The sequence below is a fragment of the Bombina bombina genome, chromosome 1 (genome assembly GCF_027579735.1).
Source record: "Bombina bombina isolate aBomBom1 chromosome 1, aBomBom1.pri, whole genome shotgun sequence".
In the NCBI taxonomy this organism is placed as follows: Eukaryota; Metazoa; Chordata; class Amphibia; order Anura; family Bombinatoridae; genus Bombina; species Bombina bombina.
The window spans coordinates 267946404-267964907 of record NC_069499.1 but is presented as its reverse complement, the minus strand read 5'-3'; the positions used below and the strand labels follow the sequence as shown (position 1 = coordinate 267964907).

At 38.7% G+C, this 18504-nt stretch overlaps 1 protein-coding gene across 1 annotated transcript in view; it reads left to right on the top strand.

Moving 5' to 3' along the window:
* RASGRP1 (RAS guanyl releasing protein 1) overlaps positions 1–18504 on the top strand; it is a 108158-nt gene that overhangs the window by 76267 nt on the left and 13387 nt on the right. The window contains exons 4-13 of the mRNA XM_053697965.1: positions 1236–1298; positions 1377–1508; positions 1603–1756; positions 3724–3897; positions 5109–5225; positions 5777–6052; positions 10772–10852; positions 15565–15669; positions 15832–15941; positions 18088–18232. Coding sequence (XP_053553940.1) covers positions 1236–1298; positions 1377–1508; positions 1603–1756; positions 3724–3897; positions 5109–5225; positions 5777–6052; positions 10772–10852; positions 15565–15669; positions 15832–15941; positions 18088–18232 — 1357 coding nt within the window. The remainder of the gene's footprint in view (positions 1–1235; positions 1299–1376; positions 1509–1602; positions 1757–3723; positions 3898–5108; positions 5226–5776; positions 6053–10771; positions 10853–15564; positions 15670–15831; positions 15942–18087; positions 18233–18504) is intronic.

Below are 18504 nucleotides of genomic sequence, written 5' to 3'. Positions count from 1 at the left end.
CATGGAGGTAGCGGGGGAGTGAGAGAGAGGGGCGGCACCCTACGCTACAGAACAAAATGTTGAATCAGGGTACGGGGGAGAGTGCCCCTACATAATAATCGAGGGGAGGAGGGAGACCCCTACACTACGGAAAAACAAAAAAATAATAAAAAAGATTATAAAATAACCAAAGAAAACCTATAAACTGGTTTTTGGCAGACAGCTGGCAGTATCTAAGATGGCGGACACCATTAGGAGGGGGAGCGTTAGAGAGCTGTTTGGGATCAATCAGGGAGGTGGGAAGGTAAGGGGGGATCCTACACTTGCAAAAAAATAAATATATAAATAAAATTTATTTTATTTAAAAAAAAATAACAACAAACCCAGCAACTTCATACTGGCAGACTGTTTGCCAGTACTTAAGATGCTGGTCAGGACTGTGGGTGTGGGAGATGAGACAGCTGTTTGGGAGGGATCAGGGAGGTGGAAAGTGTCAGGTGGGAGGTTAATCCCTGTATTAAAATAATATTACCCTTCCTGGGAATTTCAGAAGTGTGGTGCTCAGCTGCAATTAGCAGCCTTCTAGTTTCTAAAAACTAATTGCGAAGCCATGCATGTCTGCTATTTCTGAACAAAGAAGACACCAGATAACCTTTTACAACCATTTGTTTTATGACTGCAGTAGTTGTGTGTAAATCATTTCAGTGTGAAACCTAAAGTTTGTGAAAAAAAATAAAAATATTTTCCAGTTTGCTTCTTTTATAAAATTTACATAGTTATCTTGGTATCCTTTGTTAAAAAGCAGACATGAAGGTACAGAAGTGTGCATGTGACAGGAGCAATATATGGCAGCAGTTTTAGAACTATTTTAAAGATTTGCAAGAACAGTAGGTGGCAGCAGTGTTTCCTGTCATGTACCACTCTAGAAATGTGCCCTCTACCTACCTATCTAGATATGTTTTCAACTATGCCTACACTGTGAACAAAGTAAGTTTAATAAAAGGAGTGAATTGAAAATGTTTTGAAATTGTTTGCACGGTCTGAATCACTATAGACAATGTTGTTTTTAATTTCCCTTTAACCTGTGCTGTAGGGGGTAAGAAGTGTGAACCTTACCCTGTAAGTCTGTATTTGCTATAGTGTGTTTCTACAAGTCAGAAATCAGGTTTACTATAGCTATAAGTTTGTACACATAATGTAGGTGTATTGCTGGCGGTGGTGGTCACCTTATATTTCCCTTAACTAGAAGTATGAACATATGAGGATTCCCTTAAGAAGCGATCTCTACAATTCTGCAAGAAGATTTGCTACTTTGTAAGGTAATATTCTGACATTTCTCACGCCTGAACTGGGACCCTTACTATAATTTTATAGGCATTAATGTTGTAATCCTCTAGATACTGGATGACTGAGTTCTGGGTCATGTTTAAGATGGATTCCAACCTCACTAAATCCATGGAGGAGCTTCAGGATATGGTGAGAGCACAAGGGGAAGAGACACACTGGTGTCTTCTGGATACTACTCAGATGTGAGTGACTTCAATCTAAACCTATTTTTGCAAACAACTGGTAAGGAATCTTGTAATGGGACTAATGAATGTTACTGTTTTATGTCCCTTTTAGAAATAATCGTGACTGGTCTCGTAAATTGACACAGAGAGTAAAAGCTAATTGTAGCAAGAAGAGGAAAGTATCTTTGCTGTTTGACCATTTGGAACCAGAAGAGCTTGCTGAACATCTGACCTACCTTGAATTTAAATCTTTCCGTCGGATCTCTGTGAGTTACTGTTATTGTCAGTGTTAGAAAGCTGCACTATAGCAATTAATACCATTTATATATGGGGCAGGGCAATTGCATTTTGCAGACCTAGACAAATAATATCCTATAGTGATGCTTATCCATTGTGCTGAACAAGAGAGGTGGAAATACAAGTAGCTTGTATCTTCCTGATAGGTACAGATTATGGATTGAAAACTTAGGTAAATCTCTCTTTTCCGCGAGCCTTCAGACTCGCCGGAAACAGCAGTTATGAAGCAGCGGTCTACTGACCGCTGCTCCATAAGTGATACGCTACCTCCTGTACGATCAGGCTGATTGACACCCCCTTATCTGCAAGGGGCGGCATTACACAAGCAGTTCTGGTGAACTGTTTGTGCAATGATAAATGCCGAAAGCGTATGCTGTCGGCATTCAGCGATGTTTATCGGACATGATACGCTGCAGCGTATCATGTCGGACAGACATTGATAAATTGGCCCCTATGTCTTAAGTGCACAGAAAAAAAGAGCTTTTCCCTTTAACATATGCTTTGTGACAGGGTATATTTGATTTAAATCAAATTGATTTAATTCACTAGCCATAAGACCGATTTAAATCATGCTTTTCATTGTTAGAATAATTTTCTAATTATTTTTCCGTTTATATCAGACCATTACTAATTTGGTTTGCATAGAAATGCATAGATAGATCATTGAAATGAATGAAATTATTGGGAGGTCAACTATCTCCAGTTTAATAAATGAATCATTCATATTTGATCAACTTTTCAGCTGTACTTTAATTTAAATATTTTTATTTAACTAAAACAATAACATTACAATTTTAATGGTTGCCCCTCCCTCCTCACACTTAGGTCCTTGCGCAGATATATTCCACTCTAAACAATCTTCTATTCCGAGAGCTTCTTGAAAATTAGTATGGGTTGATTCTGTGTACATAGATTTGCAGGGGAGCAATGGACTTAATGGGACAATAAAGTCAAAATTAAAATGTCATGATTCAGAAAGAATATGCAATTGTTATTATCTTATCTAATTTGCTTTGTTCACTTTGTATACATTGTTGAAAAGCATACATATCTAGAGTCAGAAGCAATTCTGTTGTGAGCTAGCCACTTATCACTGTCTCACCTAATATGTTTATCTAGGCCCCAGTAGAGCATTGCTCTCCTTCAACAAAGGATAACAAGAGAATGAAATACATTTTATGATAGAAGTAAATCTGAAAATTGTATGCTCTATCTGAAATCAAAAAGTTATTTTCATGAATTAAGGTCCATGGCCTCTATTTAACAAAGTCTGGCGGACCTGATCCGACAGTGCGGATCAGTTCCGCCAGAGCTCGCTGAATACAGAGAGCAATACGCTCTCCGTATTCAGCATTGCACCAGCAGCTCACAAGAGCTGCTGGTGCAATGCCGCCCCCTGCTGACTCGCGGCAAATTGGCTGCCAGCAGGGGGGTGTCAATCAACCCGATCGTACTTGATCGGGTTGAATTGCGGCGATGTCTGTCCGCCTGCTCAGAGCAGGTGGACAGGTTATGGAGCAGCGGTCTTTGTGATCGCTGCTTCATAACTGCTGTTTCTGGTGAGCCTGCAGGCTCGCCAGAAACACGGGGCCTCAAGCTTTATCCGGAGCTTGATAGATAGGCCCCATATTCTCAACTCTGTATGTTTATTCAATAACATTTTTGTTGTGAAGAAGGGGCATGTTATTTCTGCAGACACAAATTCACAGTTTTGAGAACTACAAAACCAATAGCATGTGAGAAACCTTTGGGAGAGCATGACATTGTGAAACATTAATGGAATTCATTTACCAGAAAAAAATAAAGATTACAGCCATTAATATACAGCATCTTGCTATATAATTAGAAACTGATCTATATTTCAGGATGAATAACCTTTAGATTTTTTTTTAACAAATCATTGATTTTTATTTTTATTTGTGCTTTGTTCCCTCAGTTTTCTGATTATCAGAACTACATTGTGAATGGCTGCGTGAAGGACAATCCTACCATGGAGCGTTCAATTGCTTTGTGTAATGGGGTCTCTCAGTGGGTTCAACTAATGGTTTTGAGCCGACCGACTCCCCAGCTTAGAGCTGAAGTTCTCACTAAATTCATCCACGTTGCCCAGGTAAGCTTTTTTGAGAGCAAAACCTGTTTTATTTCTGCTTATTTCTGTGTAGTCAGTGGCATTTTCATGGCCTTACATGTAAAACTATCTCACCTCCAAAACCTGAGGAAAATGTACAGTACAGCATACAATACTTAACAACACAAAAAAATAGTTGTTGTTTTTTAATTGTTTTTATTACAAATTAATAGATATTTCCTTAAATTCAGAAAGTCATAAAATGTATGAATGGAGTTAGTTTTTGTCCGGATAATGTCACTAAAGTGTGGCAAAAATGCTCTGGTTTGATTAGGACTAATACGTTTTGGAATAAGTGCAAACACTGCTCGTACTCATTAGAACTCTACTCTTGAGATAAACAGTAGTAGTATCAGTGCTATGAGGATGGTTTTTACCAGTAGGCGCTGGATTGCAAGCAAGATGAATGGTGCAAAAAAATTCTAGAATAAGAACAAACTTCAAATATTAATAATATGTATAGCTTTAAAATAGCAAAGTATATATACTATATATATATATATATATATATATATATATATATATATATATATATATATATATAAATATATATATATATATAGGCACCAGATAAGATGATATCAACAGTACAAATATGTGATAATGATTAGCAAGTCCATGATAAAGAATATAGTCTCTTAAATGCTCACAAATCCTATAATGACAAAGAGTTAGGTATCTTCTGTAACAAAGGATGAAGGGTCCCCAAAAGGCAGCTCTTCTTTAATATCCGGCCAGACACTTGAGAACTCTAGAACATAAAAAACAGAAGAGAGCAGACAAACTGCACCAGATGTAAAAGCAATGAGCAGGTAGTAGTTCTACTCACATGTGAGGAAGCACTTTAGAGTGCATAACAAGCAAGCCAGATCCAAGCCTCCAGTGCTGGAACACAGCCCTCCTTCAGTAGTGAAACGCTTTAAGCCAGGCTCCAGACGTTCCTTAGATTGATCTCCTACTAACAAGGGAAGGCAGGTAGAAAATCTCCAAGTGCAAAATGGTCCTCTAGTCAAGTAACAAGCTAATTTAATATTGTTACTTAGCTAGAGGACCATTTTGAACTTAGTGAGAAGCTCCAAATTTCTTGGGTTCAGTACTTAAACAGTTTGCTGTACTGTTACATAATGTTTTATAAAAGCCTCCAACTGAGAATTGTGTCTCATTATTATTATTTTTTACTCTTCCTTACACAGAAACTTCACCAGCTGCAGAATTTCAACACGCTAATGGCCATTATTGGCGGCTTGTGTCACAGCTCTATCTCCAGGCTTAAGGAGACCAGCTCTCATGTGTCACATGAAGTTAGCAAGGTGAGACAAGGGTTCCAAAAAACTCTATACATAAAAAATGACTTACCGTTATAGAAGCAAGTCCTCATATAATTTTGTGATTCGCTGCATAGCTGTGAATCTCTATAATTAAGAAAAACATAAGTTCATTAGCACACAACTTTTTGAAAAAACTGCCTCGATTATGAGTGGAGCACAAAAATATTAACTCTATTGTGCTTTAACATTGCTCAAGCGCAATAAATAAAAAAAAATTTTTTTAGCGATCGTACAATAGTCTGGGGCACACTAACATCTGCATGTCAGACAGTGTGGGTGCGCTAAATACCTTACATAATAGACTTATATTGGGCATTAACATTCATGTTAAATATTGCTCAAGCTCTAAGCTGAGGGTGCACTAAGTGATGGTGCACAAGCTGTAGAATTTGTCATGTAGTTCTGTGTCATACTATTAATAATAATAGTTTACTTCAGGTCTTAAAAAGCACTAAATTTTACAGCGGTATTTTGGATTGCGCAACAGGAAATGATATACACTGAGCATTTTTACCAAGTTCCGGTTCTTGCAGGTCCTTAATGAAATGACAGAACTGCTCTCCTCGTCCCGGAACTATGATAATTACAGACGTGTGTACAATGAGTGCAGCAACTTCAAGATTCCCATACTGGGAGTGCACTTGAAGGATCTCATCTCTCTCTATGAGGCCATGCCTGACTTCCTAGAGGAAAAGAAGATTAATGTGCCAAAGCTACACTCTCTCTATAACCACATCAATGAGCTCATACAGCTGCAGAACATTGCTCCTCCACTGGATGCCAATATGGATCTTGTACATCTACTTACGGTGAGTATGAGGAAGTCACAACAATAAAAAATGGTCATCAGAGTTTGTAGGTTGGGCAGTAGTATCAGGGAGGGACTTAGGGGCCGATTCATCAAGCTCAGTATGAAGCTGTATGCAGCTGTTTCCACACGAGTCTTCAGGCTCACTGGAAACAGGAGTTAAGAAGTAGCGGTCTTAAGAACGCTGCTCCTTAACTTTGGCGGACAGCAATCCGATTGATCGCATGCGATCGGGTTGATTGACACCCCCTGCTAGCAGCCGATTGGCCGCAAATGTGCAGGGGGCGGCATTGCACAAGCATTTCACGAGAAATGCTTGTGCAATGATAAATGCCGACAGTGTATGTTGTCGGCATTTATCGATGTCCGTTCGCACTATAATTTATCGGCCCCTTATTCTGCTACCCAAAATAATTCACATAAATCTTTTTATTGTTTTCTAAGTCTTCTATATATATATATATATATATATATATATACAAATCATAAACTCAAGATTGTACTATTTATAGTTTTTAATTTGTATGTATACTTATTGCTGTATTATTGTTAATACTTTGGATACTAATAGGTCCCATTATTATTATTAATACTATATTTTGTTATCTATATCACTACATTAAAGGGACATTGTACTGTAATATGATACATAAGGAAGGAAAATTTAACTAACTTTGACATTTGTCAGAAAAAAATCTACTACTCATTTGGGATTCAAGCCAATTGCTTTTGTGTTTTTAGTATGCATTTATTGATTATGCAGTTCTACTGTGTTTAGTGGACCTTTAACGGGACATGTAACCCAAAAATTTGCTTTGTTCTCTTGGTATCTTTCGTTGAAAAGCAGGGGCGTAAGCTCAGGAGTGTGTGTGCATCTTGAGCATTATTTTCTGAAAATGTAGTGCTCTAGTCATCAACCTAGGTATCTCTTCAACAAAGAATTATTATTATTATTATTATTATCGGTTATTTGTAGAGCGCCAACAGATTCCGCAGCGCTATAAACAAAGGGGGAGTACAACAAAACAATTATAGGGATCAAATGGGTAGAGGGCCCTGCCAAGAGTTGCACTGTTGTAGTCAGCTCTTAATAAGGTGATCTACAAACAGCTGGACTCTTAAGCTTACATGCTAAGAGGGTTCAGGGGATTGCAGTGGAGGAGAGGAACTGGTATAAAGAAAGGTTAGCGTAGGTTGTATGCATCCCTGAACAGTAGAGTCTTTAGGGAGCACTTGAAGCTTTTAAAACTAGAAGAGAGTCTTGTGGAGCGAGGCAGAGAATTCCACAAGATGGGAGCCAGTCTGGAGAAGTCCTGTATACGGGAGTGTGATGAGGTGACAAGAGAGGAGGAGAGTAGGAGGTTGTGAGCAGAGCGAAGGGGACGGGAGGGAGAGTATCTGGAGACAAGGTCTGAGATGTAGGGGGGAGCAGTGCAGTTGAGGGCTTTGTATGTCAGAGTGAGAATTTTGTGTTTGATCCTAGAGGCAAGAGGAAGCCAGTGAAGGGATTGGCAGAGAGGTGCAGCAGATGAAGAGCGACGTGTAAGGAAGATGAGTCTGGCAGAGGCATTCATTATGGATTGTAAAGGAGCTAGGCGGCAGGTGGGGAGACCAGAGAGGACAGAGTTGCAGTAATCAAGGCGGGAAAGCATGAGAGAGTGGATTAAAATCTTAGTTGTGTCATGTGTAAGGAAATGTCTAATTTTAGAGATGTTTTTAAGGTGGAAGCGGCAGGCTTTAGCCAAGGACTGAATGTGAGGAGTGAAAGAAAGATCTGAGTCAAATGTGACCCCGAGACATCGGGAGTGCGGGGTAGGGGTAATGACGGAGTTGTCGACAGTTATAGAGAGATTGGGGGTGGAGAGTTTTGAGGAAGGGGGGAAAATAAGGAGCTCAGTTTTGGAGAGATTTAGCTTGAGGTAGTGAGAAGACATCCAGTTAGAGATGTGAGAAAGACAGTTAGTGACACGGGTCACCATGGGAACGGAGCAAATTTGATAATAGAAGTAAATTGGAAACTTTTTTTTAAATTGTATGCTCTGTCTGAATCACAAAATAACATTTTTGTGCTTTATATCCCTTTAAAGGAATGTTAAACAGTCTGTTTAATTGATTTAATAAAAAGGCACTAAGCAGTTGCTTATATTTAATAGAAATCATTGCAATATGTATTATTCATCTATTTAAATGGATTTTACCTTTTATTTATATTTTTACCCTACATTTGTGCTTCCTGTCACAGCCCTACAAGGAGGTAGAGGCCTTAGCAGGACGTTTTATCTTAGCCTGATGGCATAAAACTTCTAGGCTAGTGAATAGACTAGATTACAGTGAGTCAGATATACTCATGCTCAGAACTGACAGAGTAAAAATTTAGGTTTGAAAATTCTCTGCTCTTAAAACACTGAGGGTTGCGGCTACACTGAGAATTTGTAAGTTCTAATTTTGCAAGAAAACAAGTAAGTTATTTGCTGGCTTTGCACCATCTTTTTCTTTTTACTTTGATTTAACATATTTGCTTTTACCAAAGGAGCACTGTTTGATATCCATTTAAATATATTGGATACTGTTAGGAAACCCTTTAGGGTTATTCTTGCTATTGATATAGCTGGTTTTGCTCATTGAAACCACCACGCACGATGAAAATTTCAGTTTGAAAGTACTGTCCTTTGTGTCTAGAAAAAGAAATAGGAATGGGCGTGCTCTTAAGAGCACTAGTTGGTTACAAACAACAAAACCAGCTATTTCAAACACAAAACTAAACCTAAAGATACAATTTCCATTACATGTTATACTATGCAGCTGGTATATCATATCAAGTCATTAGGAATATAAAGGGGTATTACCGAAGTGTCCCCTTAAATCCTGAAAATAATATTCTTAGGATATATAAATTGGATTTAAGTAAATACTTTGGTTAAAGAACACACTAAGCTCTGTTGGCCCTAGGATGTAAAAGGACCAGTGCTTTAGATTCTAATTGTTTTATCAAATAGATTCCAGTCCTGCTAATCATCTGACATGTTTTTTATAGTACAGCAAGCTGGTTTACCATTTAAAAGGGCTATTACAATAGAAAATTGATATGCTGTCATTTTTTTAAAGCATGTTGTTTTATCACTAGTGACCCTGGAACTCTATGGGCTGGATTACAAATGGAGTGGTATTTTGTGCTCCCACTCGTGCGTTAACTGTGCTAGAAGTAAGCTTTTTTAAGCACGTCAGGTAGCAAAAAGCCAAAGTTAGAATATTGTGACCACGCTGATGTATTCCCCCATAGAAATCAATGGAGCAAGAAAAGTGGAAAAACCTAACACCCTTCTCGCACACAACCCTATCGTACTCTGTAAAGTGCTCTAACCCGAGATGAAAATATGAATCTTTCACATTCCAATATTCTTCACATAGCAGAATATGTTCTATTTATTCATAAATACATATTTCTAGATTTATCTGACTTTTTTTTGGTAAAATATATATCTATGTGTATATTATATAAAGCTTAGATATATACAGATAATATATAGAAATATCTATTTAAAAATACTTAAAACATATTCCCATATGTGAAGAACATTGGAATGTGAAATATTTACAGTGAATACATAGTTAAACACATTATTAAAAAAAATAATATTGCGTAAATATGATTTTACATGTTTTCATCTACTTGACTGCAAAGGGCTCCAATGCACTTGTACAGTATATGTGCCTATATATGTGTACATAGGTATTTATGTGTTTATATGTGTGTAAATGTCTGTAAATACATAAATACACACACATATATATATATACACACATACATATACATCTTTAGACATGTATTTATCTCTACATTTGCAGTCCTTTTTTTCCTAACACCTGAAACCTCATATCTTTGAGCCCTTATAACTTTTTTTTGTGCAATATTTTTTATTAATAATATTTATCAGACAGCGTTATTATGATTGTAACTGTACTTTTAAATGTATTTTTTTCCACCTTTTTTGTCTTGCGTAACAGTTAACCAGACCTTTGTAGACGCGCTAACCTGATGAGCGTAAATTGTGATTGCGCTCACGCGTTTGCATATACTATCAACTTGTAATACTCACGCTCCTTTCTGACGTGTGCAAACATCCGCGATATCGCTCGCACCCCCACTCGTAATCTGGCCCTCCTGCAAATGGGTTAAACACATAGTTAAAGTATTGTTCAGTAGATGTAACGGTTCCAAACAGTGATCCAATCAGCAGTGGAAGTCAAAAAGCTGGCTCGTGTGACAGCCACTGCTTATTGGGCCACCAAACTTTTCCACTTAGGACCAGCAGTCACAAGTGTCAAATTTGTAATGTCAGTTATTTGAATATATAAGGAACATTATCAGTAAAACAGCAATAATTATTTACAGAAGAATTTATGCAGATATAAGCATATTGTGAATTTCCAAATGCACTGCTGTTGAATGGCAGGGGGGCACTAATCCAAGCTACACTGTAAGGACACCTGCTAAATAAACAATAATACATTTAACCCACATAGTAAAACTAGTAACAGAAACTACATGCATCGTGGCACAGGACAGAATAACAGCATGCAGGGCAAGAGCTAAAGGAAGAGGGCATCTAAATGGGCTCACGGTGCTAGACTGCAAGCTGAATATTTGCTAAAGATGTATGTTCTTTGCACATTTTCTAGTACAGGTGCCTCATTGTATTCACTCTGCTTCATATTACAGCTCTCTCTTGACTTATACTACACAGAGGATGAAATGTACGAGCTGTCATATGCACGTGAACCACGGAACCACAGGGCACCGGTATGAAAACTTATGTGTTACTATAGTAACATTTTGTTGCTCTACTATAAAGTCCTACCTGTTGTTAGGTGTGGTTCAGAATTTCCTGTTTGAACAGTGGCACATAGTTAAAAATGTACAGCTATGTCTGTGCACAAAAGTAAAAAGTAATAGATCTAGTTTTCTGAATATTGAAATAAAATCATTTTCAGTGATAAAAACTAAAAAAATTGCATTAATCAGTACATAGTTAGCAATAACTGTTGATTCGTTTTGTGTATCTGCACTGCAATTAAGTTTTCTGCTTATGGGAGGGTCACAGATTGTTTTTTACATCTATGTGTACACTGAATGAAGCTGAAGTGTGATGGAATCTTGGCCTGTCTGCTTCTTATAATCCATTGTTTATGTGGTGATTACACCTTATTTTTTTCTTCAGGTGTAGTCTTTTAATTCCCTGCTGTCTTTGTGTATAATCATATTGAACTATCTGTAACTGTACTCTGTGATTGAATTTTGAACTTGATTTTACGTTCTTTGTGTCTATATAATGTCTAACGTTTCTCTATTCTTTCACCTTGTATTTTTACTACTGACACTTGACTGAAATTTAAACTTCTTCATTATTTCTGCCTTTCTGACTGGACCCTCAAACATTCTATCTCTTCAGTTTGTGATTGAACTTTTGATTCCACTCTTTGGCATCCACTTATCAACCCGTCAACTTACTTGCATTCGACGGCACCAATACGCTCGCCTAACATCGCTGCCGCGGACCTGAATACATTCTCCAAAGTTACCAAAAAAGCTGTCAAAAATCCGCGAACCAAGTACGGGCCGATGAGCAGCGGACTGTTGTTAACTAACAGTCATCGATCTCGCTGCTCTTCGGCTTTTTCCCAGCTTTATTGGTACCCTGTCACTAAGCACATACACTATACTATACTGTTTTACCCCTATACCGCCACTCCTGGAGCCCACCGCAAATATAATAAATGTATTAACCCCTAAACTGCCGCTCACGGACCCCACCGCAACTAAATAAAGTGTTTAACCCCTAAACCGCCGCTCCCGGAGCCCACCGCCACCTACATTATACTTATTAACCCCTAATCTGCCCCCCCCTACACCGCCGCCACCTACATTACAATTATTAACCGCTAATCTGCCCCCACTACACCGCCGCCACCTACATTATACTTATTAATCCCTAATCTGCCCCTCCTACATCACCGCCACCTACATTATACTTATTAACCCCTAATCTGCCCCCCCACATCGCCGCCACCTACCTACATTTATTAACCCCTAATCTGCCGCCCCCAATGTCGCTGCCACTATATTAAATTTATTAACCCCTAAACCTAAGTCTAAACCTAATCCTAACACCCCCAACTTAAATATAATTTAAATAAATCTAAATAAATATTACTATCATTAACTAAATTATTCCTATTTAAAACTAAATACTTACCTATAAAATAAACCCTAAACTAGCTACAATATAACTAATATATAACTAATACTTACATTGTAGCTAGCTTAGGGTTTATTTTTATTTTACAGGCAAGTTTGTATTTATTTTAACTAGGTAGAATAGTTACTAAATAGTTATTAACTATTTAATAACTACCTAGTTAAAATAAAGACAAATTGACCTGTAAAATAAAACCTAACCTAAGTTACAATTACACCTAACACTACACTATAATTAAATTAATTCAGTAAATTAAATACAATTAAATAAAATTAAATAAAATTATCTAAAGTACAAAAAAAACCCACCAAATTACAGAAAATAATAAACAAATTACAAGATTTTTAAACTAATTACACCTAATCTAATCCCCTTAACAAAATAAAAAAGCCCCCCCAAAATAAAAAAGTCCTACCCTACACTAAATTACAAATAGCCCTTAAAAGGGCCTTTTGCGGGGCATTGCCCCAAAATAATCAGCTCTTTTACCTGTAAAAAAAAGTACAAATCCCCCCCCAACATTAAAACCCACCAACCTCACAACCAACCCTACTCTAAACCCCCCCAATACCCCCTTAAAAAAACCTAACACTAACCCCTTGAAGATCACCTTACCGGGAGAAGTCTTCACCCAACCAGGCCTAAGTCCTCAACGAAGCCGGCAGAAGTGGTCCTCCAGACAGGCAGAAGTGGTCCTCCAGACGGGCAGAAGTCTTCATCCAGACGGCATCTTCTATCTTCATCCATCCTGCGCGGAGCGGCTCCATCTTCTAGACATCCGATGCAGAGCATCCTCTTCATCCGACGTCTTCTTGAACAATGACGGTTCCTTTAAGTGACGTCATCCAAGATGGCGTCCCTTCAATTCAGATTGGCTGATAGAATTCTATCAACCAATCGGAATTAAGGTGGGAAAAATCCTATTGGCTGATGCAATCAGCCAATAGGATTGAGCTTGCATTCTATTGGCTGTTCCAGTCAGCCAATAGAATGCAAGCTCAATCCTATTGGCTGATTGGATCAGCAAATAGGATTGAACTTCAATCCTATTGGCTGATTGCATCAGCCAATAGGATTTTTCCTACCTTAATTCCGATTGGCTGATAGAATTCTATCAACCAATCGGAATTGAAGGGATGCCATCTTGGATGACGTCACTTAAAGGAACCGTCATTGTTCAAGAAGACGTCGGATGAAGAGGGTGCTCCGCGTCGGATGTCTAGAAGATGGAGCCGCTCCGCGCCGGATGGATGAAGATAGAAGATGCCGTCTGGATGAAGACTTTTGCCTGTCTGGAGGACCACTTTTGCCGGCTTCATTGAGGACTTCGGCCCGGTTGGGTGAAGACTTCTCCCGGTAAGGTGATCATCAAGGGGTTAGGGTTACGTTTTTTTAAGGGGGTATTGGGTCGGTTTTAGAGTAGGGTTGGTTGTGTGGGTGGTGGGTTTTAATGTTGGGGGGGGATTTGTACTTTTTTTTACAGGTAAAAGAGCTGATTACTTTGGGGCAATGCCCCGCAAAAGACCCTTTTAAGGGCTATTTGTAATTTAGTGTAGGGTAGGGCTTTTTTTTATTTTGGGGGGGCTTTTTTATTTTGTTAGGGGGATTAGATTAGGTGTAATTAGTTTAAATATCTTGTAATTTGTTTATTATTTTCTGTAATTTAGTGTTGTTGTTTTTTGTACTTTAGATAATTTTATTTAATTTTATTTAATTGTATTTAATTTAGTGAATTAATTTAATTATAGTGTAGTGTTAGGTGTAATTGTAACTTAGGTTAGGTTTTATTTTACAGGTAAATTTGTATTTAGGTAGTTAGTAAATAGTTAATAACTATTTAGTAACTATTCTACCTAGTTAAAATAAATACAAACTTGCCTGTGAAATAAAAATAAAACCTAAGCTAGCTACAATGTAACTATTAGTTATATTGTAGCTAGGTTAGGGTTTATTTTATAGGTAAGTATTTAGTTTTAAATAGGAATAATTTAGTTAATGATAGGAATATTTATTTAGATTTATTTAAATTATATTTAAGTTAGGGGGTGTTAGGGTTAGGGTTAGACTTAGGTTTGGGGTTAATAAATTTAATATAGTGGCGGCGACGTTGGGGACAGCAGATTAGGGGTTAATAAATGTAGGTAGGTGGCGGCGATTTAGGGGCGGCAGATTAGGGGTTAATAAGTATAATGTAGGTGGTGGCGGTGTAGGGGGCGGCAGATTAGGGGTTATTAAGTATAATGTAGGTAGCGGCGGTGTAGGGGGGGCAGATTAGGGGTTAATATGTATAATGTAGGTGGCGGAGGTGTAGGGGGGGCAGATTAGGGGTTAATAAGTATAATGTAGGTGGCGGTGGTGTAGGGGGGGCAGATTAGGGGTTATTAAGTATAATGTAGGTGGCGGCGGTGTAGGGGGGGCAGATTAGGGGTGTTTAGACTCGGGGTACATGTTTGAGTGTTAGGTATAAACGCTACCATAGGAATCAATGGGATATCGGGCAGCAGCGAATATAAGCTTTCGCTGCTTTCAGACTCTCATTGATTCCTATGGCATCCGCCGTCTCCAGGGCAGCGGATTGAAAACCAGGTACGCTGGGCCGGAATAGTGGCAAGCATACCTGGTAGAAATTTGTTAACTAGCAAAAGTAGTCAGATTGTGGCGAATTTGCATTCGGAACATCTGTAATGATGTAAGCATCGATCTGTGACGGACTGAGTCCGGCGGATCGTATGTTACATCACAAAATTCTACTTTTGCCGGTCTATAGGGTTTGATAACTAAGGGGAATCAGGCTCGCCACAAATACGCTGTGGAATTCCAGCGTATTTGTGGTTGACGGCTTGATAAGTAGATGCCTTTGTATTTAGACTTTGTGGCAGTGCTCAACGTCTGTCCATTTTGTAGAACTAGGAAGCTCTCCACTCTATATCAAGACGAGTCTTAGATTCTTCATCAACACTCATAAACTTTCATTTCACTACTATCTCTATCTGGCTTATTGGTTTCTCCATTATCTACAATATCTATGACTGGAGATAGTGGTGTCTATATTCTTCTGTTTTCAGGCATCTGAGCCTCCCTGTGCTGAGTTGTTTAATGATTGGATTCTGGCCCTGCCAATTTGCTCTCTTTATTCTCTGTTATCTTGTGGCTGGAGTATAAACTTCTGCAGTTTCTGCTGACTGTATTATACTCTAAATCTGCTGTGTCTCTGACTAGGTGATAAGTCTCTCCATTCTATGTTGTCTCTATTCAGCCATTAACACCATGCAAGCCTCCTGTAGTAGCAGACTGGGCATCAGGCGTCTCTCCAAAACCAGACCCCAAAACTATCAGCAAGCATGTGCAGAGGATGGTGGATGTAAGTGACCAAACACAGAGATACCAAACGGTATCTACACAAGCTCTTTATCACAAACACACTCTGCAGTATATAAGATGTGGCACACATGAACATATCAAGCACACCACCATAAGTACATTTGCAGCAAACATGCTCAAATTTTTTGTCTTTTCTTTCTAGTCAGTTTTTAAGAATTATGACCTAGACCAAGATGGGTACATATGCCAGGAAGAGTTTGAAAAGATTGCCACCAGCTTCCCCTTCTCTTTTTGTGTGATGGACAAGGATCGGTGAGCAATATCCTTATTGAACACTACATGCACATGTTCTGATAGATAAACAACACAACTATATAGGCAGTGAAACTATTTAAACCCTTAAGGACAAGACCATTTTTCATTTTCTTTCCCTTAAGGACCAGGGCTATTTTTACATTTCTACGGTGTTTGTGTTTAGCTGTAATTTTCCTCTTACTCATTTACTGTACCCACACATATTATATACCGTTTTTCTCGCCATTAAATTGACTTTCTAGAGATACCATTATTTTCATCATATCTTATAATTTACTATAAAAATTTTTATAAAATATGAGGAAAAAATGGAAAACAACACACTTTTTCTAACTTTGACCCCCCAAAATCTGTTACAAATCTATAACCACCAAAAAACACCCATGCAAAATAGTTTCTAAATTTTGTCCTGAGTTTAGAAATACCCAATGTTCACATGTTCTTTGTTTTTTTTGCAATTAGAAGGCTGCTAAATACCGCTGCGCACCACACGTGTATTATGCCCAGCAGTGATGGGGTTAATTAGGGAGCATGTAGGGAGCTTCTAGGGTTAATTTTAGCTTTAGTGTAGTGTAGTAGACAACCCCAAGTATTGATCTAGGCCCATCTTGGTATATTTCATGCCACCATTTCACCGCCAAATGCGATCAAATGGAAAAAAAAACGTTACATTTTTCACAATTTTAGGTTTCTCACTGAAATTATTTACAAACAGTTTGTGCAATTATGGCACAAATGGTTGTAAAAGCTTCTCTGTGATCCCCTTTGTTCATAAATAGCAGACATATATGGCTTTGGTGTTGCTTCTTGGTAATTAGAAGGCCGCTAAATGCAGCTGCGCACCACACGTGTATTATGCCCAGCAGTGAAGGGGTTAATTAGGGTGCTTGTAGGGAGCTTGCAGGGTTAATTTTAGCTTTAATGTAGAGATCAGCCTCCCACCTGACATAGCACACCCCCTGATCCCTCCCAAATAGCTCTCTTCCCTCCCCCACCCCACAATTGTCCCCGCCATCTTAAGTACTGGCAGAAAGTCTGCCAGTACTAAAATAAAAGGTATTTCCAAAAAAAAAAAAAAAAAAACATGTTTAGGATCCCCCCTTAGCCCCCAACCTCCCTGATCCCCTCTCAAACAGCTCTCTAACCCTCCCCCTCTAACGTATTAGTAGCCATCTTGGGTACTGGCAGCTGTCTGCCAGTACCCAGTTTACAATAAAATATATTTTTTATTGTTTTTTTTTATAATTTTTCTGTAGTGTAGCTTGCCTCCCACCTCCCTCCCTCGGATATCCCTTAGATCACTTTTATTTTTTGTATTTTTTCCCCACTTTGTGTTCAAATATTTTCTGCAGTGTAGCGGTTCCCACCCGCTCCCTACACGTGCGCGGCTCCCGTGTGCGCGCTCCGTGAATGCGCGCGCCCCCGCGATCCCGCCCACGATCCCGCCCCCCTCCACATCACACAGCCCATCGATGGCCGCCCACCCACCTCCCAGACTGGCTTCCACCCACCAACGATACCGGCCATCGATGTCCAGTGCAGAGAAGGCCACAGAGTGGCTCTCTCTGCATCGGATGGCCAAGGAGAGTTATTGCAGGATGCCTCGATGTCGAGGCATCACTGCAATAACCGGAAAGCGTCTGGAAGCGATCAAGATCGATTCCAGCCGCTTTAAACCCTAATGTCGTACAGGGTACGTTGCTGGTCTTTAAAGACCAGGTTGTGTGCGACGTACCCTGTACGACATGCGTCGTTAAGGGGTTAAATACTGTATTATATATATATATATATATATATATATATATATATGTGTGTGTGCATGTTTTATGTATAACTAGGTGTAATATACATTATGTATACAGTATCAGTTTATTCATATTCTATGTGATATATCTAGCACTAATCAGTATATAGCCTTATGCTACTTAAATTTAGTAGCCACATCCCAGACCTTTTCCAGTATCTCCTCTTTTCCTCTATGTTCCGACAATACCTTTTAGAATCAGCTATCATATAACATATAGCTAAGCTAGGATACATTTGGAGAAAAAGGATTGTCCCAAACATAACTTTAGAAACAAGCAAAGTATACAAACAAATATCTGTGGGCAATCGTTTGTGTAAAGACATTTATTTACTGTAGGGAGGGGCTGATCAGCAGAGAAGAGATAACGGCGTACTTCATGCGAGCCAGTTCCATCTGCTCCAAGCTGGGCCTGGGATTCCTTCATAGCTTCCAGGAGACCACCTATATGCGCCCCACCTTTTGTGACAACTGTGCAGGATTTGTGAGTATGCTGTTGTTTCCCTGAGTATCTGTGGGGTCATGAGATGATTGAATCTAAACATCTAAGACTAATGTATAGAAGGAATTACAACAAAACAGAGTTTGGCAGTTGAATCTGATTTTATTTTATTTTGAACATCAAAAACCTAATGCTGAATTTCCATTTTTAGTGTAAAATAACACACATAAAGAGACACGCTTCTGAGCTTACTTGGCTATGCTGTCAAGGAAAAAAACACCCTAGTTGTTAGGGGGCGCACTGAATAGCAATTC